The 27,443-nt window shown below is 38.5% G+C and overlaps 2 protein-coding genes across 7 annotated transcripts; both read left to right on the forward strand.

Moving 5' to 3' along the window:
- Window positions 1–1,151: 1,151 nt before the first annotated feature.
- LOC121989359 (phosphoribulokinase, chloroplastic-like) lies at window positions 1,152–3,210 on the forward strand. Its single transcript, XM_042543353.1, has 5 exons — window positions 1,152–1,815; window positions 2,125–2,209; window positions 2,304–2,388; window positions 2,487–2,731; window positions 2,819–3,210. The coding sequence occupies exons 1-5, from the start codon at window positions 1,277–1,279 to the stop codon at window positions 3,077–3,079; spliced, it is 1,215 nt and encodes a 404-aa protein (XP_042399287.1). The 5' UTR covers window positions 1,152–1,276; the 3' UTR covers window positions 3,080–3,210.
- A 10,099-nt stretch (window positions 3,211–13,309) lies between these two features.
- On the forward strand, window positions 13,310–26,171 carry LOC121989361. Of its 6 annotated transcripts, none has more exons than XR_006114237.1 (3): window positions 13,310–13,845; window positions 19,815–19,934; window positions 26,016–26,171. XR_006114237.1 is itself a non-coding variant. In XM_042543354.1 (2 exons), exon 1 carries the CDS (start codon window positions 13,359–13,361, stop codon window positions 13,824–13,826), a length of 468 nt encoding a protein of 155 aa, XP_042399288.1. In that variant the 5' UTR covers window positions 13,310–13,358; the 3' UTR covers window positions 13,827–13,845; window positions 19,803–20,086. The 6 variants fall into 6 exon arrangements, 1 of the variants encoding a protein (XP_042399288.1); XR_006114234.1 differs by having other exon boundaries at window positions 19,803–19,934; window positions 26,016–26,169; XR_006114238.1 differs by having other exon boundaries at window positions 25,976–26,129.
- The last annotated feature ends 1,272 nt before the right edge of the window (window positions 26,172–27,443 follow it).

Raw genomic sequence — 27,443 nt, forward strand, 5'->3', positions numbered from 1 at the left:
CATCACACTTTCTCTCTCATCAGACTTTCTCCCTCATCATTCTCTTTCATCATATTTTTCTCTCACATTCATCTTTCTCTCACATCTAATTTTTTCTCTTATTTTCCTTTAAGGGTAAAAAGGGAAATTTTGATTTATTCCGATAGAAAATATGCAACTAACCAAACATTGCTTTTAAGAGTGATATTTATGCTCATACTCATTCCCATTCCACAATACAATAATTCTCATTCCGATTTTTATTCTTAGGAAAGAACCAAACGTCCCCTTATTTTATACTCCTTGTTTATCTTGATTCTTTTATTATTTTTCCTAACAACTGATAAATGCATCAAGTGTGCACAAACTTGGCAGAATAGATATAGAAGATGGTTGACTTGCTGTAATCAAGTTGTGATTTTGTTCAATGGCGCAATCACCCAATATGATGTGGACTCGTAGGCATGAATCATCAGATAATATGAAGCAAGTTCAAGGCGCTTCTTGACCAGAGGTTAACATGAGGTGGATGGAGCTTTAGGGCATGAAATAGTATTTGATTGATTACAGTTGGATTACGGAGATCGTCTAATTGATGTCTCGATGACCCCAAATAAGAAAGACTCAAAGGCATAGAGGAACATACAGCATGGAGTGAGCTCAGGGAGCACTTGATGGATCAAAGGCCCAATACAAAGTTACTTTAGGCATAGAGCATTAAGTATGACAATAAACTATGTCCCAAATTTTAAATGATAAATTTAAAAGAAAAAATAATAAATGAATATCTGTAAATAAAAAGACGGTTCTTTTAAAGAATTATTGTTCGGTACATGATTTACTTTCCTTCATTTTACTAGTAGTGCATTCAAATGGGCAAGTAGAAGTCAAAAACCCGCCAACTGCACTGCATTTCGGTTTAATTTTCCTGGGCTAACCACACCCTCATATCTGTCAGCCATATCTTTCGTCTCCACGTACGCCTCATCTCTATCTGACCATGCTTCTCCTGCCACGTGGCATATCGGTGAAATGAAGCCTGCAAACATCCTACACATACTAAATCCTACCTCAGTTACAAGGTCATACAAAACAAAACCTACCCGAAAATTCTCAGTCCATACGAAGTTTTTGAATTATTGCTAAATTACAACGATAATTAATTTGATGAAGAGTTGCCTCTTGAAATTATCAGACTGGGGAGAAGGCAAACCACACACCTTGTTCACCTCTATCCTTGAGCTCGCTACCTAGGTTTCAACACGCAGGAAAGAAGAGCAGAGCAAGGAAAGAGGAGATGGCAAGCTGCACAGTTCATACCACTCCTTCCCTTCGCTCCTGCTGCATCTCAAGGCCGGGTGCCAAGGCCTACAGCTTTGGCTTCAACCAAAGGCACCATCAGTTCGTTTTCTTGAGCAGTGGAAGGAGGAGGACTGTTGTGTGCTCTTCAGGGGAAAAGACGGTGGTTATAGGGTTGGCAGCAGACTCAGGGTGTGGCAAGAGCACCTTCATGAGGAGGCTGACCAGTGTGTTTGGGGGAGCAGCAGAACCGCCCAAAGGAGGGAATCCAGACTCCAATACTTTGATCAGTGACACCACCACTGTGATATGCCTTGATGACTACCACTCCCTGGACAGGACAGGAAGGAAGGAGAAGGGGGTGACTGCATTGGACCCGAGGGCCAACAACTTCGACCTCATGTATGAGCAGGTGAAGGCTATCAAGGATGGTGTGGCCGTGGAGAAGCCCATCTACAACCATGTCACTGGACTACTCGATCCCCCCGAGCTCATCAAGCCACCCAAGATCCTGGTCATTGAAGGATTGCACCCTATGTGAGCTCCCAACATAGGTTTCCTTTATAACAAAATTGGTTGACTATTGTCTAGCAAAGTTTCTGAAAAGTTGCGAGATTGTAGTTTTCTGATAGTTGTTAGTTTCATATTTACTGTCTCTGATTATAGTGTTTCCAGAAAAGTTAGGATTTCTCATGGAAAAAATTTCTTTTCAGTTTTCTTTTCCTCTGTACTCAACAACAAAAATAACACAAATTTATGAGCAACACATGTGACAGTGTTAGGGATCATGTTGTGTTTAACTCAATTAAGAACCCAAGAGTCTGATTGCAACTCCATCATTGATAGGTACGATTCCCGCGTGAGGGATCTCTTGGACTTCAGCATCTACTTGGATATCAGCAACGAGGTCAAGTTTGCATGGAAAATTCAGGTCGTTCATGATGATCCAATCCAACTGCAGAAGTTGTGAACTTTGGCAAAAGAAAAAAAAGTTCTCTAACCTCGTTTTATCTTTTCAATCACAGAGAGATATGGCAGAACGAGGACACAGCCTTGAAAGCATCAAAGCCAGCATTGAAGCCCGAAAACCTGATTTTGATGCTTACATCGGTACTTTGATTTAGCCAATTGGAACACTAGATTCAACAAAAGCTGCTTTAATTTTATCCCTTAATTGATTCAATGAATGGACTTTGTGTGCTTGGCAGATCCACAGAAGCAATATGCTGACGCTGTGATTGAAGTCCTACCAACGCAATTAATCCCTGATGACAATGAAGGCAAGGTGTTGCGCGTGAGGTTGATCATGAAAGAAGGGGTGAAGCACTTTGCTCCCGTCTACCTCTTTGATGAAGGCTCCACTATTTCTTGGATTCCTTGCGGCAGGAAACTCACTTGCTCCTACCCTGGCATCAAGTTCTTCTATAGCCCTGAGACTTACTTCTCCAACGAGGTATATACATATAGTAATTAAACTGACTGAACCTTTTGGATTTTCAATCCGACAGCTAAAGCTTGGATATGATACATCTTTTGCCAGGTCTCAATGTTGGAGATGGATGGGCAGTTTGATAGATTAGACGAGCTGATCTATGTGGAGAGCCATCTTAGCAACTTGTCGACTAAATTCTACGGCGAGGTAACGCAACAGATGTTGAAGCACTCGGACTTCCCCGGCAGCAACAATGGCACTGGTCTCTTCCAAACCATAGTCGGATTGAAGATCAGAGATTTGTATGAGGAAATCGTTGCTGCGAGGGCAGCAGCTTCGGTTGCAGCAGCTAAGAGGGCAATCTTGTAGAATTGTGCTTAAAGAATCATTTCTACATGGCTGTATCGGTTGAGATTTTCTTCTTTATAAGATGGAATTAAATGTCTATGACAGCAATAATCAAGTTTTATCTTAATGAAATCGATTATATAATTATTTTATGTTATTAGGTTCTATCCCTTACTATATCATCGTCTATGCTTAAATAAATTTATCTTATTGTATTGTTGCTAATTTAGTCTTTTTTTTTTTGGCCTTCCTCTTCCTCATTTGATGTGCATTTTGTCATAATTTCACATCGTATAATTAGAGTATTTATTTACCGTCTAAGTATATGTTCGTACCATCTTAAACATGTGTTTCAAAATTTTTTGTAAATGGTTATAAATACGACTTTTTCTCTAATGTTCTTATTTCTTATTTTGTAAATCTTCGTATAACCACACATCCATCTTAACATCATCATCTCTGCAATTTTCATTTTCTTCTTATGTGATAGAGTTATAGTCCAATATTCAGCATCATATAATATAATAGGTCTAACTGTCGTTTTATAAAACTGCCCTTTAAATTTTAGAGCTACTTTAAAGTCATATAAAACATCAGATGTTCTCCTTTATTTCAACTATCCTGCTTGTATTCTATATAGGAGATCTCTCTCAATATTTATATCATTTTGTAAAAATTATCCTAAATACTTAAAACTCTTAGTTCCAGATAACTTATCATCTCCTATTTTAACAATTATCTTATTGTGTCTAATATTGCTAAATTTAAATTTCATATATATCATCTTTACTCTACTAAGCCTAAAACATTTCACTTCTAGTGTTTCCCGCTAAAATTTCAGTTTAACATTTAATCTTTCACGTGTCTCATCTATCAAAATAATATCACCTACAAACAACATGTTCCACAATATTGTATCTTGAATGTATCAATGAGTTCATAACTTTATTGGAAATGTTTCAGTTAATCTGTCTGAAGTTTTTCACTTTGGTCTTTACATTCTGATACATATCCTTAATTAGTTCAATATATGTTACACTAACATATCTCTTTTCTATTATTTTTCATATAATTTCTCTTAGGGATCTATCATAAGCTTTTTCTAAACCAATGAATACCAAATGTTGATCTTGCTTTTGCTCCTGATACTTTTCAATTAGTTATTTGAGAAGATGTATAACTTCTATTATCGACCTTTTAATTATGAACCCAAATTAATTTTCGATCATAGTAGTCTCCTTTCTTAATCTTTTAGTTATTATTATTTTCCCAAAGTTTCATGGTATGACTCATTAGTTTAATATCCTTATAATTTATATAATTTTGTATGTCTCCATTGTTCTTTTATAAGGGTCATATAAAATAATTTTGTAAATCATTCAATACATTATTTCTCTGCTCATTTGACCTATTTAAACTATCTAAGTTAAATTGCCACATAAACCTTTATTTAAAAGTTAATGAAAATATATCTTCTACCGCTCTTTTATTTCTCCATCATTTATTAGTATCATATTGTATTCATCTTTAATACATCTTATTTGGATAACATTTCTTATTTTCCTCTCTTTCTCACATTAGTTATTTTATAAATGTCTCCTTCTCATTCTTTTATATCTAATTTTTGATATAATCGTTCAAAAAATTTATTTTTTTTTACTTCATTCACTGTTTTCTTAGCCTCTTTGTGGTCATTGTATATGTTTTTTAAGTTTTTCTCGTTCTTCAAATAAATTACTTATAGGTTGTTCATTTTCTCTTATATTTCTCATTCCACTGTCAAGATTTTTTACTTTATGGTGCATGTCTCTTTGACTCACAAATTATACTTTTGACTACTATTTTTAACTTTGATATCATCTTATTCCATGTTGTATTAGAGTCATCGTATATTTCACCTAATGTTTATATTCATACCTTTTCCTTAAATATGCATGCTTCCCATCCTTTAACTTCCACCACTTAATTCTAAAAGTTGTGTATATTTTCTATTTATTGATACTATAATTTAGGCATATATCTAATACTACTAACGTATGTTGGATAGTTAAGTTTTTTCCAATGATGGCCTTGTTAGTGCAGGGTGTTGGTGCAATATCCCTAGGTCAAGGTTGACCTTATTGACTAGGCTTGAGTTGGCTCAAGCTTGAGTCTTGATGTTTGAGTTTCGATGTTTGACAATACAGACAATACATGGAGATTGCAGACTCTAGTCAAGGTTGACCAAGTTGATGTGATGGAGAATCAAGTAGGTCAAGGTTGACCGGATACTTAACTAGGAAAGTCCTAACTGGAGGTTAGGCAAGGAAAAAGTCTAGTGAGTGAAGTCAGGTGAAAGACCTAGTGAGTGAAGCTAGGCAGTTGGAAAGTCCTGGTCAGTGAAGCCAGGCAGTTGAAAGTCCTGATGAGTGAAGCCAGGCAGATGACAGTCCCGGTGAGTGAAGTCGATCGGGCAGTGGGAAAATCCTGGTGAGTGAAACTAAGTGAAAGCCCTAGTGAGTGAAGTTAGGTGAAAGTCTTGGTGAGTAAAGTCAGGCAGATAGGAAGTCCTAGTGAGTGAAGCTAGGCAGAGTGAAAGTCCCGGTGAGTGAAGTCGGGCAGGGGAAAGACCTGATGAGTGAAACCAGGCATGTGGAAATCCAAGTGGGTCAAGGTTGACAAGACACCTGGTGTTTGGAAGTCCAAGTAGGTCAAAGGATTGACCGGATACTTGACAAGAGGAAATCCAGATGGGTCAAGGGTGACCGGACATCTAGTGGAAGAAAATCCAAGTGGGTCATGGAAGACCGAACACTTGGCACGAGATGGTAAGTTCAAGTGGATCAAGGTTGACCGGACACTTGGCGTGAGGAGAAAAAGTCCAGATGGGTCAAAAGTTGATCGAACACTTAACGGTCGTAAGTCCAATAGGGAGTTGACATAGAACTAGGAAGTTTGGACATAGTAAACTTCCGAAGGCCATAACTTTTGACTCGGATATCGGAATAAGGTGATCTCGGATGCGAAACGAAACTCATTTCAAGCTCTATACATTGTTCTGCTTGCCAATCAATTGGTCAATTAATTGGGGGGTTCAATTGATTGGTCAATCGATTGGTTGACGCGATTTCATGCAGAAACGGTCTGGTCGATTGGGTAATCGATCAAAACTTTTCCAATTGATTGGGAGAGTTTCTGAGCAAACAGTGAGCTTCTGAATCGATTAGTTGATCGATTGAAACCTTCAATCGATTAGTCGATCGATTGGGAAGCTGGAAATCATACAATAAAGGCTGAATCGATTGGACAATCGATTCAGGCGCTTTCCAGATAGCACAGAGGCGCTCTGGATCGATCAATCGATCGATCCAAAGCCTCCCCAATCGATTGAGAGTCATTCAGTCGATTAGGATTCTACCATTGTGTAGGTTATAGCCGTTGGCGAGCGATTTTCTGCGCACTTCTGCTTTCTTCTCCACGCGAGCACAACAACGATTTCAGAGTTTTTCTCTATTGTCATAGCCAGATCTTGAAAGCTCTTGGGGACAAGTGTAGCCACACTTCCAAGGTTCAAGAGGCAACAACAAGCAATAAGTAAGCAAGAAGAAAAAGTTTTTATTTGTATCTCTTGTATTTTCCTCTTGCGTGAGTTGTATTTGTTGTGTGGGTTTGTACAAGGCTTCTCCACCTTCGATAGTTACCGTAAAGGAGTGTTTTTATTAGTGGAGAGTGCTCGTGTGTGTAGATTCTTGGATTAGTCACTCTTCTTGAGGTGGATACCGAGTAAATCCTTGTGCTAGCGTTGTATTTTTGGTTCTTGTTCTTTCCGCTGCATATCATCACCAAGAAGCAAGCAACGACGAGCGTGATGAGCTATTCACCCCCCCCCCCTCTAGCTATAAATCGACCCTAACACAAGGTGCACCAGAATCGAACCTAAGTTTTGATGTAGTTTAACAAGTTGACTGAGTGTACAGGCTGTTTACTCAACCTGGAGAAAGTCTTAACAGATCGTGGAAGCTAGGAAGAAAGTCCAAATGGGTCAAGATGACCCAACACTTGGCAGGGAAGCTCGATAGGTCTGGAGGACCGTAGATCGAGGGAAAGTCCTAGTGAGTCGATCCGATGCTAAGCTGTAAAGTCCAAACAGGTCTGGAGGACCAATGTTTGACAGGTAGGTTGAGGTAAGCAACTGGAGAGAGCAACAGTGAGGTCATGTTCCAGAAAGGAACAAACCCTAGGTCATTGATCCAATTGAATAAACTTGGAAGGTTTCCAAGTTGAGATCAAGACAGTGTTACTATCTGTTACTACTCATGCATCTTACTATATTACTGTGCTAACCTTTGTTTTGCATAGAAATATTGTCTAACACTATTTTGCAGTGAACGACCTGATAAGTCGACCGAACACAAGGATCGATCGACCGAACAAGGCTAACTCAGACCAGAGACTAGTGCAGACCAAAGCAGAGTAGAGTCCGATCAAAGCCTGATCGATCGACTGAATCAGAGGATCGGTCCACCGAACTTTGATGATGTGATACATATCAAACCGAGCCAAAGCAGAGAAGGAAACCTGGTAGATCGGTAGACCGAACCAAGGGATAGGTCGACCGAATGATCATCACATTAAAGGTGCATTAATGAAGGATCTCGACAAACGGGGAAAGTGCATCGTTCGGTTGATCGAACAAGGTTATTGGTCGATCGAACCATTAAAGATCATAAATGCTCGAAGATCGAATCTCAGCGAAGAAGGAAGAGAATGTGTTCAATCGACCAAACCTGAGGATCGGTTGACCAAATGGTAACGATGCTTATAAAAGAAGAGCTCGAGATCTAAGGTTGAGCATCAGTTTTCCAGTTCACCTATGTGCCAAATCCTTGTTCGTGCAACTACTCTGCAACACTTCTTCAAGCAAGCTACTACTCCGATCAAGTGCCGATGATCCACAACGCTTCTTAATTGTTCGGTATATTTTTATTTAGTTTGTCTTATACTTAACTTCAAGTAAGATAGTAGGTTGTTAATATCTTACACATTTCATTGTACAAATTGCTTCTTTTCGAAGATTTCGGAAAGAAGGGTTTTAGTGAATTGTTCAACGGTGCGATTAAAGATCGCGGGTTTTGGAGTAGGAGTCGACCTAGGCTCCGAATCAAATAACCAAAATGAATCTTTTATTTTCCGCTGCACTACTCGTACTTTAAACGCTTCAAAAGAAAAGTTTTTAAAAAACGATACCCCCTCTATTGCTTCTTTCGATCATTTAGACCTTACAATTTTTATAATTTTTTTAATTATTATTCTTAACTACAATAAAGTCAATTTATGATTTATTATTCATATTTTTTTAATATGATGGAGTATTTTTTTAATGTATTAATTAATATAAAATTATATGCTATGTAAAATTTAATATAATTTTTTTCATTTTTTATTTCAAACTCATAACCTCATAGATCATTCTCATATTTCTTATTTTTTTATTTGATATATCCATTTAAATCGATTCCTATTAAAATCATCTTATATTATATCATTATTATTTGAAAAGCTTACATAGCCCAATGTGAGAATTGCCCACGCTGGGCCGGACCAAGCAATCAACTGTGCCCTGTCATTCTCTCTTTCACTACGATCTTTCTCGATTATCTACTTTCGTCGATCTGCTTATGCGCTCTTGGAGATGAAGGACAGGAGCAAGAGCACCGCCAGAGTCTCCTTCGACACATCAGCCTTCTCCAATGGTCAATCGGTCTCCCCCACAGTAGTATCGGCTCAGGCTGACCCTCCACTCGGATCGAACCTGTGTCGACCACGCCCGCCAAAGAGAACACCTTGGTTAGGCTGAATCATTTTGAAATTCACGGGGACGACTAGGGAACGCCAGAAGTAGCCGTCGGGTTATAGAGGTTGTTTCCAAAGTTAATCTCTTTTTAATTTTTCTTGCTCTGAGCTGCCCTATCCAATGAATGATTTGGTTGGGTTCTTGGTCTAGACAAGTAAATTTCTGTGTCATCGCATGAGTTATTCAGGTTGCGGATATTGGTCCAGGATGGATTTTTGGTTGGGTGCAGACTGGAATTTTGATTATGCGTCAGTAATGAAATTCCATATAGGAATTTTTGCCTAGATCACTGAAATTGCAATAACTTCTGATATCTACATTGTTAAAAATAACGACTCTCCATTTATTTTGTTACTGCAGAAGATTTTATTTGGGAATTTTCAGGATATTGAGGATTTTCTAAATCATTGTTCTGAGAAAAATTATATTGGTATAATGTTGGAACCTCTATAAATTATTGCGCAAAGTGTTTCTGTTACAGGCCTGATTACTGATATTTTGATGCATACGGGAGTAACTATGCCTTTGCCAATTTAATCTTGAATCAGTTAGTTGCAAATTTTTCCTCAATTTGTGGATCTTTTCAATTGTATATCTTGTGGATTTTATTTTTATTCTTTGAAGCAATGCACACCTCGCTGTTTTGGGTTCATTTTGAAGTTGCATATTTACTTGTCTAAAATAAAATACAACATGAGTATATTGGCTAAACTGTCACTGTATATACTAACATTTGTGTCCGGTAATGATGGTGCTATTTGGTATGATCTTTCAATGAACATTCAGTGGCTACAAATTTATATAAACTATATGTATGACATATATATACTTTGTGGCATATGACATATATATACTTACACAATCAATTGGGTGATAGTTTAATAAATGATAATCTTATTATCTACATAGAAAAATATATTTCTAACTTTGATAATAAATTTATTATACAAAGATTTCAAAATATGAACATTCGAAAAAAAAATAATTGTAAGATAATTATTTTATGATGTTTTATGATGATAAAATTTTATATTTTTTATTTTTTATTTTATCAAGATCCTAACTTATATTCTTCTTTTTCAAATTACTTTTACCATTTATTTTTTTAATGAATTATCTATCACACAGTACCTAATTCATTTATTGTTTTATATCATTTTTATCTTCCAATCTACTTATTTTGTCTTCTATACACATGAATATTAATTTTTTTTAATCATCGTATTTACTATTTTTATTATTTTATCAATGATGATTTTATAAGTTCCATGTATCAAATATTAAACCATTAATTTTCTTATAATATTTATTTTTATCTAACTTATAGTTTGAAAATTCTTACCTATTTAATAGTGTACTTAAGTTTACATGTAAATGTAGCGGTCATATATACTTTATCATCAGACTCTACAACGTAAACTCTTCTATTTTTAATACTACATCTAAGTTCTAGAGATATAGTGATTGATGCTATAGTCAAATCTTACAATACATATCTTTTGAGGAACCATCTAAAATTAGTACAATAATTTAATAGATTTATTTATTAAATATTTATCTTAATACTAGTTAATAACATAATATAATTCTCCTCCTTTACCAGAATTTAAAATGATCGTCTCCTTTATCCGGATTTAAAACGGACTAGGACAGATTAATTCATCATGCGCAGAGTTATCTAGAAATTAAATTTATAGTTATTCCAAACTTAGTCCATTCGTTAGATACTTAAGGTGCGTTTGATTCAAGTTATCATGTATAATTTTGGTTATGTGATTACCAGGTAATCACATAACCAAGGTTATGAGGAATAAAACATAACCAAATATTGTTTGGTTCAATTTAAGTAATGCAACAAAAACTTATTTGTTTGATGATTTTAACGAATAACCTACTTTAATATTTTACTATATTATCCATAGTTATAAAACCAACTATCAATAATAATAATAATAATAATAATAATATTATTATTATTATTATTATTATTATATATTATTATTATTTAAACTATATTTTTTTTACTTTTTCTTTTTTACGTTTTTCTTTATTTATATATTTTTTTTTGTTTGTTTTTTATGTTTTTTTATTTTTTTACTTTTTAAATTTTTATTTTTTAAATTTTTATTTTTTAAGTTTTTTATTTTTTTGTAATTTTTTTATTTTTTTATTTTTTAAATTTTTATGTTTTTCTATTTTTTTTTAATGTTTTTTAACTTTTTTATTCTTTTTTTCTTTTTTTAATTTTTTAAATTTTTTTTACGTTTTTTTTTTCTCATTTTTTTAATTTCTTTTAATGTTTTTCCTATTTTTTAATGTTTTTTTAAGTTTTTATTTTTTTATTATTTTAAAATTTTTTATGTTTTTTTTATTTTCTTTTTTATATTTTTCATTTTTTTTCTTTACGTTTTTCTCTTTTGTCACATTTTTCTTTTATCTGAGGATATTTTGGGTAAAATAAAATTCGTTAACCCCGGAATCAAGAAAAATCTTAGTTTTTCGAGATTTTCCGATTCCTGGTTGCATGTCCCTTTTGCTGACGTGTCCAGAATGGAACATTACTCGGAAATTATCGATTACCTAAACTAAACAGGATTTTTATTGATAACCTTGGATGAATAACTATGGTTGCATGCCATTATACCCTTAGGGCGTGTTTGGTTGGGGGTTATCAATGGTAACCTTGATAGGTTATCAAGGATACCCTTGTTTAGTTTAAGTAATGAATGATTCCGGGTAATGTAATATTCCTTCCACGTCAGCAATAAGGGAATATAACCTGGAATCAGAAAACCTTAAAAACCTTAGGTTTTCTACGATTCCGGGGTTATCAATATTTTTTCCCCAAAATTACCCTGCGACATTTAAAAGAGATAAATTCTTCTTTTAACAACACTAGCAGATGGTGAGCAGGAGCAGCGGTCTCTGTGGGGACAACGACGACGACTGGGGCCAACGACGACGACTAGCAATGGTGGTGACGGCAAGAAGGAGGCGACAGTGAGCAACGACGGCGACTGCGAGCAACGACGGCAACTACGAAGCAACGACGACGGCGAGCAGGTGGCAACGGCGATGGTGATCAGGTGGTGACTGTGAAGAACAGCTAAGACCAGCCATCACCTGGATAGCGACGGCGAGCAGGTGGCAACGTCGGAGGTTCGCGGAGGAGGCGGCCCGTCGGCGGCAAGAAGGAGGCGACAGTGAGCAACGATGGCGATAGCGGAGCAACGGCGACGGCGAGCAGGTGGCAGCGGCGATGGTGAGCAGGTGGTGACTGTGAAGAACGGCTAAGACCAGCCATCACCTGGACAGCGACGGCGAGCAGGTGGCAACGTCGGAGGTTCGCGGAGGAGGCGGCCCGTCGGCGGCAAGAAGGAGGCGACAGTGAGCAACGGCGACGGCGAGCAGGTGGCAGCGGCGATGGTGAGCAGGTGGTGACTGTGAAGAACGGCTAAGACCAGCCATCACCTGGACAGCGACGGCGAGCAGGTGGCAACGTCGGAGGTTCACGGAGGAGGCGGCCCCTCGGCGGCAAGAAGGAGGCGACAGTGAGCAACGATGGCGATAGCGGAGCAATGGCGACAGCGAGCAGGTGGCGGCGACGATGGCGAGGTCCGTGAAGCAACGACGGCTGAGGCCAACCATCGCTTGGATAGAGACGATGCGCAGATTGTGCCGGAGGTCCGTGAAGGAGTCGGTGCGCCGATGGCTTGCGTGGAAGAAGATGTCGATATGAAAAAAGGGGCAGGAGGGAGAAATACAGTAACATAAAAAAGAATTAAAAATTTAATCACATATGTAAATTATTTTAATTATATTTTAAAATATATATAGATTTATTTTAAATTTTAAAAATTATAAATCAATTATACTTATTTATTATATATATTATCAAGTTATTAATTAATATAATATTAATAATTATTATTAATTTAATTAAATTTATTCTAAAAAATTAATCAGGTAATTGATAAGGGTAATATGATAAATATTAAATTAGATTATAACATTACCTAGGTTGAACCAAACAAGATTAGGATTAATTTTTATTCCCCATAATCTTGATTATCAAATTACTTGATGATCATATAACCAAGATCATATATAAAAATTTGAACCAAACATATTCTTAAAGTTATAACACATTTTCTGTAGAGTGATTTTATTGCGTTTCGTATGTTACGTTGATAGTACATAAATCCTCTTTATAAAATGTTTTGTACAATAAAAATAACAAACTTTCATGGTACAAAATTTATGACAGTAAAATAAAATTAAAACTAGAAAATAGAAAATAAAAAATAGAAAATTTTCAGTTTCGAACGAAACCCATTCTTAATTTTTTTTTTAAAAAAATATTTATGAAATTTTAGGGGCAAACTGAAATTTTCACTTTTCTCAAAACTGGAAAACCCCCGGAATATTGGCCGAAGGGGATAAGGAAGACCGAAGGGAACGAGAACGATGACGGCATCCATCTGCCTCCCCGCAGCCGCACTCCTTCCTCCTTCCTCTGTCTATCCTCCAAATTCCCGCCGCTTCTGTCACCCCTCTCCCTTGTCTCCATCAGCTTATTCGAGTCGGAAGACCAGGATCTACGCGGGGGCCGAACGGCCTCTGGAGGAGGTGTATAACGTCCGGGTGGAGCGAGGGTTATCGCCGGAGCGTAAATCGGAGCTAGGCGTCGGCAAATGGTCGATCTGGAAGACCGGCGGGCCTTGCCACCTCCCCTGGGACTGGCACGTGGACCAGCAGGTGTACGTGGTCAGCGGCGAGGTCCGGGTGGTTCCCGAGGGCGCCAAATCCGGCGAGCGCTACATGCGCTTCGTTGCAGGAGATCTTGTACGGTATCCAAAGTGGTTTGAGGCTGACCTCTTCTTCAACGGCCCTTATGAGGAGCGTTACAGATTCCTTGCTTACGGTGACGAGTGAAGCAGCCCTAAATGTTGAGGTAACCATTGATTACAACCTCCTAGCTCGCTTGGTTCCTCTGCAACAAACAGCTACAATTTCGTGCTTTTGAAATAGTATTTATTAGATTTTTTAGATGTTCTTTTGACATCGTGAACTATTGCGTTTACCAAGCCAATTTTATGGGTGTGTTGACAGGATATGGTATGTAATTCCGTTTATTTGAATAGGATCGTTGTTATTAAGTGCGTTTTTTATCGTATGCATATTTGCTTTTATTATAGGTAAAACTATAATTGAAGGTTCAGCTCAAAGAAAAAAAAAGGTTTCAGTTTAGTGATCACAATCATAATAAGTTTGAAGTTGTTGGGAGTGGTATGGTGAGTGCATATATAGAAAAAGCAGCTGAGGATTTAGGTTACAGAGTTAAGGAAGAGATACTGTCTACTAAATTACATGTGCTAAATTGAAATGAGCCTGTGGATCCTGACGTAAATCTAAAAACTCATTATTGATGTAGCAAAATATCACCACCTTCAATGTTGGCCCTACTTGTTTTTACTCTTGCCAAATGAGTTTTGCTATTATAATTTTAGGTGAGTATTGAATGCATTCTGAGACAGTGTTGAAGTTCCTCGTGGTTTCCCCTCAGGCATCGTTTTGAATAATTTGTGGAGTATGTATAGTGTTTCTGTTCCTCATGGTTTCCCCTCAGGCATGGTTTCCCCTTCAAGGTACCAGCTGAGACAATTTCTTTTTCCATTGCATTACTGGTTCTTCCAATCATTTGCAAATGTTGCTAGAAAAGAACCAAATTAACGTCATTGGAGTCCTATCTTATGTTGAAATTATTTTTCCTGTGTGCTTGCACTTCTAGGCTGATGTATCTTTCAAACGACCAAAATATCAGACAAGAAAGTTAGTTACTAGTTGAAAAACTGATAGAAGTTTGCTTGGTATACCATATCCATTCGGGCTGCCTTTTTTAGTACCTTAAATTTTAAATAAGCTTAATTTATATCTGGGCCTTGTTTTTCCATAAATGTAATGTTCAGAAAGGATTTTGTTGGTAGAAATACTAAGTTTGCATAGTTGCATGAGAGTTGCCATATTAGTATCAGTTGCTTGGTGGAACAAGGATTTTATGGATGTAAATTTTACTTGGATGCACATGACTCATCTAAGACAATATAAGACCCCTCTTTTCAATAACTGAACTTGATCAAGAAAATAGGAAACATACACAGATTAAGTTCCTTATATCAAACTGAATGTTGATGTAGGTGATCCAGTAGAAATACAATACTGTGACTAACAAATTAACAATTGCCTGATTGTATTGTGCCCAACTAAAACGGACTCCTTGATCTGTTTATATAAATTATTACCCAACCCAAAAAATGATGGTTTCGTATTATTTTGCTTATCTTATCAAAGTCAGGACCTAGCTCGTTGTCAGATTTATAAAATGGCTAGGGAATAATTCTCAAACCATTAGCAGATTTTATTCTGTTTAGGAATTTTCCTCTTGTAAGCATTGTTTTGTAATGTGCTTGTGTATACTGCATATCATCCAATAACTAGCTACCTAGGTGTTGACCTTTGTTCCCAAAATTTTCCATGGATCATTCATGACAAAAAAGGAACTTCACCTACTAATTTCTCCATTTCCAATGAGGCAACCCATGACAGAATCCTGACACTGTTATAATATTAAACAACTTATACAGTGTAGAGAGGATCAAAATTCAAGCCACTTTAATGATCTTATCTGGTATTGCCAAAATCTCAACGATTATTATTTAGCTTGAAAATTTAGGCAGGTACTTCCATTTTCAAAGCTTACAACCTTTATTGTGCATTTGTCTTATGCTAAACGGTTACTTCTATAAGATTGATACAGACTTGATCACACTATTAGATGGTTAGAAAGCAATACATAGAAAAAGTAAATGTATTAGAGATGAAAATATGAAAATGGAGGTGTAAAGTTATTAGAAAGGATAAAGTCATTGAGTACTAATATTCATAAACAATTAGGTATAGTTTCAACAATAACAACAACCAAGCCTTATCCCACTAGGTGGTGTCGGCTGTATGGATCCTTTTATGCCATTGAGCTCTATCTCTTATTATATCATCATCTATACTTAAATAAATTTTATCTTGTTATATTGTTGCTAACCAAGTCATTTTTGATTTTTCTCTTACTCGTTTGATATGTGTATTTGTCATAATTTCACATCGCCTAACTGGAGTATTTATTGGTCATCTAAGCACATGTCGTACCATCTTAAACATGTCTTAGAGTTTTCCCTCAATAAATGCAACTCCAACTTTCTCTCTAATGCTCTCACTTTTTATTCTGTTTATCTTCGTATGTCCACACATCCACCTTAGCATCCTCATCTAACTCTCATCTTCTACTCATGTGCTCGAGTCATAGCCCAACATTCAGCTCCATATAACATAGTAAGTCTAACTGCGGTTTTGAAGAACTTTTCTTTAAATTTTAGAGATACTCTATGGTCACGTAAAGCACCCGACACTCTCCTCCATTTCAACCCTCCTGCTTGTATTCTATGTAAGACATCTCTCTCAATCCCTCCTTCGTTTTGCAAAAATGATCCTAAAGCTCTCGATTCCAGGCAACTCATAATCTCCTATCTTAACAATTGTCTCATTACATATAATATTGCTAAACGTAAATTTCATATATTATCTTTATTCTACTCTAGTGTTCCCCACTAAGATTCTAGTTTAGCATTTACTCCTTCACGTGCTTCATCTATCAAAACAACATCATTTGCAAACAACATGCACCACGGTACTGTGTCTTGAATGTGTGTAGTGAATTCGTCCATAATTAATGTAAAAAGATAGGGATTTAGACTTGAACCTTGATGTAACCCTATCTTTATTGGGAATGTTTTAGTTACTTCGTCTGAAGTCTTTACTCTGGTTGTTACATCCTTGTACATATCATTAATTAGTTCAATATATGTTACATTAATATCTCTCTTTTCTAGAATTTTTCATGTAATTTCTCTTGAGACTCTATCATAAGCTTTTTCTAAGTCAATGAATATCAGGTGTAGATCTTGTTTTCACTCCTGATATTTTTTAATTAGTTGTCTAAGAAGATATATAGCTTCTATATTGTTGACTTTCCAAGTATTAACCCAAATTAATTTTCGGTCACCATGGTCTCCTTCTTTAATCTTTTTTCTATTATTTTTCCCAAAGTTTTATGGTATGACTCATTAGTTTAATATCCCTATAGTTTGCACAATTTTGTACATCTCCCTTATTCTTATATAAGGGAACTAGAGTACTTACCCTCTATTGATCAAACATTTTTTTCGCTTTCAAAATCATGTTAAATAATTTTGTAAGTCATTCAATACCTTGTTTCCCTATGCACTTTCATACCTCTATCGGAATATTATCTAGTCCAACGGCTTTTCCATCGTGCATCCAATTTAAAGCTTGTTCTACTTCTTAAGTTTGAATTCTACGATAAAATTTTTAATTTGTATATTCATTTAATCTATTTAAATTACCTAAGTTAAGTTGGTCATCTAAACCTTCATTAAAAAGTTGGTGAAAATACCTCTTCCACCACTCTTTTATTTCTCCATCGTTTACCAGTACTCTATTACATTCATCTTTAATACATTTTATTTGGATAAGATCTCTTGTCTTCCTTTCTCTCACTTTAGCTATTCTATAAATGTCTCTTTCCTCTTTGGTATCCAATTTTTAATATAATCATTTAAAAGTTTCATTCTTTACTTCATTCACTACTTTCTTAGTCTTTTTCTTGATTGTTGTGTATTTTTTAAAATTTTTCTCATTCTTACAAATACATAATTCCTTATAATCTATTCGTTTTTCCCTCACTTTCTTTTATACTTTATCTCATTCCATCACCAAGATTCTTTATTTAGTGGTGCATGTCCTTTTGACTCATCGAGCATACTCTTAGCTACTATTTTCAACTTTGATATCATTTTATCCCATATTGTATTAGAGTCACCATATATTTCACCTAATACTTGTACTCCTACCTTCTCTTTAAATGTATTTTGTTTTCCATCCTTTAACTTTCACTACTTAATTCTATGAGTCGTATATATTTTCTTTCTATTGATATTATGTTTGAGACGTATATCTAACACTACTAACCTATGTTGGATAGTTGAGCTTTCTCCAGGGATGACCTTGCAATCTTTACAAATCTTTCTATCCTTCTTCTTAACCATAAGAAAGTCAATTTATGATTTATTATTCCCACTTTTGAACATAATTAAGTGTTCTTCTCTTTTCTTAAAAAATGTATTATCTAATATAAGGTTATATGTTATCGCAAAATCTAATATAGCTTTCTCTTCTTCATTTCTCATTCCAAACCTATAACCCCATGTACCCTCTTATATTCCTCATTTTTCAATTCGATATGTCCATTTAGATCACCTTCTATTTAAATCATTTCATTTGGTAGAATGTTTTATAATACTTCATAAGTCGTCCCAAAACTTTGATTTTGTAACTTCATCTAATCTCACTTGCGGTACATATACGCTAATTATATTCATAGTATCTTTCGCCACTATTATCTTAAGAGTTATATTTCAATATCCTTTTCTAGTTACTCTAACAATTTCATCTTTTAACGTACTATTTACAACAATACTTATTCCATTTCTTACTTTACTCTTTCCTATGTACCATAACTTAAAATCCGAGTTATCTATCATCTTTGGCTTCTCGCCTACTCATTTTGTCTCTTGTACACATAAAATATTAATTCTTCTCCTAATCATCGTATCTACGATCTACATTGATTTACCAGTGAGGTTTCTATATTTCATGTTCCAAATCTTAAACTATTAGTTCCTTATCATATTTGTTCTTATCCAATCTATGATGTAGCGGTCTTTGTTGATACATTACAGTCGGATCCTGTAACGGTAATTCTTGCATATTTAGCACTATATCTAAGTTTTGGAGATATAGCGGCCCTTATCAAGACATTACAATCAACCCTATAATATGTCCCTTCCGGAGAACAACTTAGTATTAGCACAATAGTTTAATAGATCCATTCATTGAACATTTGTTATAGTTTTAACACTGGCTGACAACCTAACGTAACCCTCCTCCTTTATCCGGACTTGGGATCGGTTTGTGATGAGTGGAGTTAAAATGAGAAAAAAGATTGAGATGGTCAAAACATCTTCAAAGGTATCCAATAGATTTTTAGTTATAAAATTATAATTTTTAAAGTTGAAAATGTTACTCAATATACTAAAAAGGACAGCCCGGTGCATAAAACTCCCACTATGCGGGGTCCCGAGGAAGGATCCATTGTATGCAGTCTTACCCTGTTTTTTGCAAGAGGTTGTTTCCAGGATTCGAACCCGTGACCTTTTGGTCACATGGTAACAACTTTACCGTTACTCAATATACTCAATTTAATAAAATGACTAATTGAATTGAATATTTCTAGCTACTAGCCTTGCCTAGAATTTGGTGGGGTAATAGGATTCAATTTAACTAATTCCTAATAATTGGCACAAACGTGACTTAATAATGCCGATGACAATGTTGATGGCATAAAACATTTTTTATAGAACTCAAGCAATGCTCTCTAAATTCTGAAACGAAGCTTTGGTCGGTAATTAATCTACTTTGCTTGTTTAGAGTTGATACCCAATTTTTGGAAGAAAAAATAATCTAGAATTCTTTGGGCTGGATATGAGCCCTTGTGAATAGTGTCTTATTCACTAGATTTGTTTCAAATCGGAAAGGGATTTTTCTAATTCTTTCCTTGTCTCCTATTATTTTCATCAAAGAAAATAAAGAAAAAGAGAAGCTGAGGAAATTCTTCCATGACTTTGTTTTATGTACAATTAGTTGCTGATTACTACTGACCGTTACGTGTGCATGTATAATTAGTTATCTCAAAGCATGGTTTTCTTTTGATGTTTGCAGTAAAAACTGCAGGTGCACAACCGGAAAGCTAGTATCAAGCGTGCAATCACAACTATGAATTCAAACAACGTCGACTTGCATTTATCTTCTCTGTGTGCCTGCTATGCGCTAGGTTTACTGAACAATATTGATGTAAGCATCAGCTCTTCTGAATTCAGTACTTTTCGCAACATCAATTTGACAAAATATTCCTTCATTTAAGCTTAACATATATTTTTACAGTCCACACAAATGTCGAATCTTGTTTTTCCATGAATTGCATGAGCATGCAGTATTTGATTTCATAGACTTCATCGACACCCAGTTATTCAAGCAATATCTAATTTCATCAACTCCATTGCAGAAGCCATTACATTCTAGAGGAGAATGCAAACATGTTAATACACTTTGTCACAGCCACTTAAATTGATACGAATTGTAGGGAGTGTGCACTTTTTATAGTTTATGATATTATTATAGAAGACATTGATATTATCCTAGAGATGTGTGATGATTTTGATGAGCCTTTTAAGAGACAAATGATCCTTTTGAATTGAACTCTACTAGTCCTAAGGTGGGAGATCGGAATCCATTGTGTTGGCCGGTAGCAAATCACTTCGTTAGCATTGCCTCCTGCAACCCTACAAGAAAATTTCTTTTAGGAAAAAAATTTCCTTTTAAATTGACCGATTCAATCGGACCAATCATGCTAGGATTCTTGGTCAAGTTGGTCAGGTTGGTCTGATTAGGGCAAGTCAATAAGTGTAGGCTAGTCAGTCAGACCTAGCTAGACAATCGACATAGTGGACCAAACAATCAAAACTGAGCCAGTCAGTTAAAGTTGGTTGGGCAAGTCAGCTAATCCAAGTCAGCAACATCACCATTGTTTTCAAAGTTCAATCTTTCATTATCCTGGTGATGAACTCAACCAATTCGACTAAACCTTTAAATAACTCTGCCAATTGACATCCACTTCATCCCTTCCATGAGACTTTGACCGAGTTGGGAACCCCATTTGGCCGATCCTAAGCTCAATCAAAACTCCACTTAACCTATATTTCTTTGCCCACGTTTTCAGATTGAAGTTAGAGTCTCTTCTCAATAACCGGCAGGTTTGGTGTAATCTTAGGCACATGCAGTGAGAGGTTTATAGCATACAATATATATTATAAATCTCTCAATATAAACTCCTCCCCCATTACATAGATGGGGTTTATAGTTTCTTTTTATAAATCTGTATCAAAATCTTGGGACCAGGTTTATAAAAAAAATAATGGAGAGAGGATAGAGAGAGAATTTTAAAAGAAGTGAAGTTTTTAAAAGAGAGAGATTTTATAATAATAGAAAGTGATTTTTAAAAGAAGTAAGGTTTTTAATTTTTGATGTGATAATGATGTGGCAGAGCATAAACCTCAGAGGTTTACGACTACGGCTGCTGATCCTGTCGGGAAGCTGAGAAGACGGACATGCCGATGTGTCGTGTCTGGAAGGTTGACCGCATCCCCATGACCCGGTGACAAGCTGTCTTCGGTGTTGACCAAGTCATCCGAAGCCTCCTGGTCAACAGTACCGGTAGCCAGCAACCAGGTTGTCCCGATCTCTAGTACCCCGGTGCTCGACGCGGGTCCCACGGATATATAAGTAGCCGCATAAAATAGAGCAATAAAATAAGTGACGAGTATGAGAACATACCCTGGCCCCCGGGGGGGGGGGGGGCACCCTCGGATAGGTGGGTGAGCTGATCGGGATACTGACCGAGTCGTCGCGGCTCTGAATAGTAGATAAATGTCCGCCCGGTGAGTAGCTGGCTCAGGTGGCTCGGAGCCGGACGCGATATGGATCCGTAGGACGACGCACTGTCTGACTACAACCTCGGCTCGCAAGCCAGAATACAACAACGCCACGAAGGCCGAACACTCCATCGGCTCGCAGGCCGAGATACAAGAGCGGCACGAAAGCCGAACACACTCTCGGCTCGCAGGCCGGAATAAAGGCATAGTACGATACCTGAGCTCTCGGACGGCGGCTGCTCGGAGGGTGGCGACGGCTGCCAGGAGGTATCGGTGGAGGCGGCACCCCGCTGGGGGCGATGTCGGCAATGCTAGAAGTGTCGGCGGCTGTCGCTGGAGGCGTCAGCGGCTGCCGGATGCGTCAGCGGCGGCATCGACAGACGCTGGAGGCAGCAGTGGCGGTGGGAGACGCCGCCGACCTCTGTAGCTAGAGGCGATCTTTCCCGGTGGCGTCTACGTCAGAGGGGGGATGAGGTGGCGGCAGCACGACTTGGCCGTGCGTTCCCCTTATGGCGGCAGCCAGCGTGAAGGGGCAGAGGAGGCGACAACCGACGTGAGGAGCAGATGGTGTCAGCGTGGAGGAGAGGGAACAAAGTAGACGACAATGCTTCTCAGCGGTGTCGACGTGAAGAAAGCCGAAAGAAAGGAGGTAATGGAGAAGAGGAGGGGATTTGTCGGCCGCAAGCCTCGGAGCCGACGAGGGGCGGGAGAGGAAGCAAAGCTTCTCCCTGGCGGCCGCCCTCTGAACCACGAACCCAGCCCCTCCCACGAAGACAACAGTGGCTCCTTTAATGCATCAAACCCTCAACATGTGCAATGACGGAAATGCCCCTATCCTTTCTCCTATTCCCTTTTGAGCCCCTCAACATATCCGCATCACAAGCCTTCCCTTCAAGTCTAGTCGAAGGAGGTGCAAATCTGACTGACTAGATAGTCTGTCACAAAAGCTGAACCGCTCTCGCACAAGCTGAAATGCTCTCGATAACAAAATCCCATCGTCGAATCCCTCGCATAATGTTACGCAAGCAATCGCTGTATGGTGTCTCATGAGGGATGGAAACAATGATGAGCGGACTACGAGAATGTCAAGCATGCGACAAGTAATATGATAGTAGAGACCGAGCGACACGCGGGATAACGAGCAAGCCGAGTGGACGAGCGATGCCGAGCGTGTGACCACAAAGATGCCGATCAGACGATCGAAAGGATGTCGATCGTGTGGATAGACGTCGAGCGAACGGTGCTGAGCGCGCGACCGCGAGGATGCCGATCGAAGGATCAGGAGAACAGGAATCGAGCCATCAAGAAATGTCGACTGGATGACTGTAAAATGCGACTGGGCGACCTAGGGAGCGTCGAGCGCGCGACCTAGTTCAAGCGTATGGCCGATCAGACGGCCAAGTGATACCAGTCGGACTACTACGAGAGTGCTGACTGAGCAGCCCAGAGAATGCCAAACGGACGATCGCAAAATGTTGATCCGTCAATTGAATAATACCGAGTGAGATAATGTTGCCTGGGAGATGATCACGGGAGAACGAAAAGTACGGAGTTGGCGTTCCGAGTGGGTGCGAGGCTCATGCAATCGAAAGGCCTAGAGCCCGCGAGATACCCCGATCGGTGAACAATGAAGATACCCTAGCCCAAGATCATTGGCGATGGCTTAATAAACTGGTTCGTGCCCAGTGGAGGCTATTCGACCCCGAACGGGGGAGATATAAGCCGGTCACTCAACCCCGAACGGGGGAGATACACGCTCTGATAAGCTCAACCCCGAACGGGGGAAAAAGGACATCCGAGAAATTGGTCTATGAAGTGGTCTTCAAGCCGGGGTTTTTATAGTCGCTGGTCCGACTCTGGGGTTTAACGTCGCCGCTCGACGGTCTTCAAGCCGGGGTTTTTATAGTCGTCGGTTCGACTCTAGAGTTTAACGTCGTCGCTCGACGGTTTTCAAGCCGGGATTTTTATAGTCGCCGGTTCGACTCTAGAGTTTAACGTCGTCGCTCGACGGTCTTTAAGCCGGGGTTTTTATAGTTGCCAGTTCGACTCTAGAGTTTAACGTCGTCGCTCGATGGTTTTCAAGCCGGGGTTTTTATAGTCGCTGGTTCGACTCTAGAGTTTAACGTCGCCGCTCGACGGTCTTCAAGCCGGGGTTTTTATAGTCGCAGGTTCGACTCTAGAGTTTAACGTCGCCGCTCGACGGTCTTCAAGCCGGGGTTTTTATAGTCGCCGGCTCGACTCTAGAGTTTAACGTCGCCGCTCGACGGTCTTCAAGCTGGGGTTTTTATAGTCGCCGGTTCGACTCTAGAATTTAATGTCGCCGCTCGACGGTCTTCAAGCCGGGGTTTTTGTAGTCGTCGGTTCAACTCTAAAGTTTAACGTCGTCGCTCGACGGTCTTAAAGTCGGGGTTTTTATAGTCGCCGGTTCGACTCTAGAGTTTAACGTCGCCGCTCGACGGTCTTCAAGCCGGGGTTTTTATAGTCGCCGGTTCGACTTTAGAGTTTAACGTCGCCGTTTGACGGTCTTCAAGCATAACTCAAACCCGGCCAATCAGCACGGGGTCTTCGGCATCGAGCCCATGGTTCGGATAATATACGCCCGACCGATCGACACGGGGTCTTCGGCATCGAGCTCGTGACTCGGATAATATACGCCCGGCCGATCGGCACGGGATCTTCGGCATCGAGCCAGTGACTCGGATAATATATGTCCGGCCGATCGGCACGGGGTCTTCGGCATCGAGCCCGGACTTAGGTCTTCGGCATCGAGCCCGTGGCTCGGATAATATACATCCGGCCGATCGGCACGGGATCTTCGGCATCAAGCAGCTATGATAAATTTTATGACCGAAAGAGAATATAACTGAAAAACTGACCTACCGACCAGCAGAGAATCTGACTCAATTTCTCGACTCCCGAATACCCGTGGAGTGAGGAGGATACGATATACTCGTCAAAACTTCTCAAGGCCATGAGGATGGCGGAACTTTCCGAGTCGTCCATCTTCACGTTCCAGACCCGGTACGTTTCCACAGACGGCGTCAATTTTATCCTGTCGGGAAGCTGAGAAGACGGACCTGCTGGTGTGTCATGTCTGGAAGGTTGACCGCATCCCCATGACCCGGTGACGAGTTGTTTTCGGTGTTGACCAAGTCATCCGAAGCCTCCTGGTCAACAGTACCTATACCATCAGGTTGCCCCGGTCTCTAGTACCTCGGTGCTTGAGGCGGGTCCTACGGATATATAAGTAGCCGCATAAAATAGAGCAATAAAATAAGTGACGAGTATGAGAACGTACCCTGGCCCCGGGGGGCGTCCTCGGATAGGTGGGTGAGCTGATCGGGATATTGATCGAGTTGTCGCGGCCCTGAATAGTAGATAAATGTCGCCCGGTGAGTAGCTGGCTCCGGTGGCTCGGAGCCGGACGCGATATGGATCCGTAGGACGATGCACTGTCCGATTACAACCTCGGCTCGCAAGCCTGAATACAACAACGACACGAAGGCCGAACACTCCATCGGCTCGTAGGTCGGGATACAAGAGCGGCACGAAGGTCGAACACACTCTCGGCTCGCAAGCCGGAATAAAGGCATAGTACGATACCTGAGCCCTCGGACAGCGGCTGCTCGGAGGGTGGCGACGGTTGCCAGGAGGTATCGGTGGAGGCGGCACCCGCTAGGGACGATGTCGACAATGCTAGAAGTGTCGGCGGCTGTCGCCGGAGGCGTCAGCGGCTGCCGGATGCGTCAGCGGCGGCATCGACATACGCTGGAGGCAGCAGTGGCGGCGGGAGACGTCGCCGACCGCTGTAGCTAGAGGCGATCTTTCCCGGTGGCGTCTGCGTTAGCGGGGGGATGAGGTGGTGGCAGCGTGACTTGGCCGTGCGTTCCCCTTGTGGCGGCAGCCAGCGCGAAGGGGCAGAGGAGGCGACAACCGACGTGAGGAGCAGATGGTGTCAGCGTGGAGGAGAGGGAACGGAGTAGACAACAATGCTTCTTGGTGGTGTTGACGTGAAGAAAGCCGAAAGAAAGGAGGTAATGGAGAAGAGGAGGGGATCTGTCGGCCGTAGGCCTCGGAGCCGACGAGGGGCGGGAGAGGAAGCAAAGCTTCTCCCTGGCGGCCGCCCTCCGAACCACAAACCCAGGCCCGCCCCCATCAGACCCTCAACATGTACAATGACGGGAATGCCTCTCTCCTTTCTCCTATTTCCTTTTGAGCCCCTCAACATATCCGCATCAGATGCCCTTATGTAAAAAATACTTCAAAAACATATGACGACTAGTCCCTGTTTAATTCAGTTTCAGTTAGAAGTGACAGACATTATTGTTTTTTTTTTTAATTTATTTTTTATCTTTTATTGTTAATCTGTGATAGGATTAAAAATAATAATAATAATTTTGACAGTTCAATTCCTTTGAATTGTGTGCTGTCGTCGTTGTGGTAGAGAGAAGGATTATGGAACAACATCTTGGCTGCTCTGCTTCTGAAATCGACAAGAGAGAGCACTAAACAGAGAATAGGGAGGGAGAAGAGAAGAGAAGAAAAATAAGACAGAAGAGGGCTCGAAATATATAACAGGTAAAAAAAAAAAAAAAAACTTTCTTTTGATTGATATTTTTTCTTGCCTAAAAATTCAAAGAGTATTTTTTTTTATTAATTATCAAAATGACGTCAAGCAGATCCTCTAGTTTGTATTTAGTGGATCAGGATCTTGATCCACTACAGTGATATATGAAATTTAATGAACTCTCACTTACTAAATAAGTAGGAGCTATTGAATCCATTGATCATTATCTCTGATTCAAAAATGGATCAGGGCAGATGGGACGAGGATTCCACCTAAATGGCGCCTTATTCATTCTATTTTAGTTTCTAAACATACTTTTATTTTTTGATATTATTATACATAACGCCTTATTTCTCAGGATTTTATTTTAGTTCCTAAACATATTTTTATTTTTGAGATTATTGTACAAAATATGGGATCATAACTACTATTGTAACTCCGTAGTTATAAAAGTTACAATCTGCTATAATTATGTAATATTTATGATTTTATAGTTATTATAATTTTATCAGTGTTAAGTTAATGTCTATATTACAGTAATTATGAATTATAGCTGTTATAATATAATAGAAATGATGAAAAATAAAGTGTCAGATGGATTTATTATAATATAATAAAGTCTATTTTTGTTAATTATCAGAATTAAAATGTGCATGTTACCGAAGTTATCTATCGTAATTATTATAATTTTATAGTTGTTATAATAACATTGAATACAAATATTTTTTTTTTAAAAAATGAGTTATAATAGATGGAATGGTGTTTTAATCCTAAGGGTGCGTTTGATTGAGGGTTATTTTGGATAATCTTGGTTATTCATCCAACGTTAACAACAAAAATCCTGTTTGGTTTAGATAATTGATGATTCCTGAGTAATGTTTCATGCCCGACACGTCAGCAAAAGGGGCATGCACCCACGAATCGGAAAACTTCGAAAAACTAAGGTTTTTCTTGATCCCGGGATTAATGAATTTTTTTTATCTAAAATATCATCGGATAAGAAAAAAATATGACAAAAAAGAAAAACATAAAGAAAAAAAAATCAAAAAATATAAAAAAAATAAAATTTTAAAAAAAACCATAAAAAATAATAAAAAAAATAAAAGATTGTAAAAAAAACTTAAAAATAGAAAAACATTAAAAAATGAGAAAAAAAATAAAAAATAAAAAACATTAAAATAAAAATAAAAAATGTAAAAAAATTAAAAAGTAAAAAATAATTAAAAAACGTTAAAAAACATAAAAATAAAAAATAGAAAAAATGTAAAAAAAAACATAAAAATAAAAAAAACAATAAAATTTAAA

The sequence above is a fragment of the Zingiber officinale genome, chromosome 6B (assembly GCF_018446385.1).
Source record: "Zingiber officinale cultivar Zhangliang chromosome 6B, Zo_v1.1, whole genome shotgun sequence".
NCBI classification, from domain to species: domain Eukaryota; kingdom Viridiplantae; phylum Streptophyta; class Magnoliopsida; order Zingiberales; family Zingiberaceae; genus Zingiber; species Zingiber officinale.

Excerpts from the sequence above, each read along its gene's own strand:
- LOC121989359 (XM_042543353.1), top strand. The coding sequence starts at position 1,277 with ATGGCAAGCTGCACAGTTCATACCACTCCTTCCCTTCGCTCCTGCTGC. Across the intron at positions 1,816-2,124 it reads ATTGAAGGATTGCACCCTAT|GTACGATTCCCGCGTGAGGG; the intron begins GTGAGCTCCCAA and ends CATCATTGATAG. Across the intron at positions 2,732-2,818 it reads AGACTTACTTCTCCAACGAG|GTCTCAATGTTGGAGATGGA; the intron begins GTATATACATAT and ends ATCTTTTGCCAG.
- LOC121989361 (XM_042543354.1), top strand. The coding sequence starts at position 13,359 with ATGACGGCATCCATCTGCCTCCCCGCAGCCGCACTCCTTCCTCCTTCC.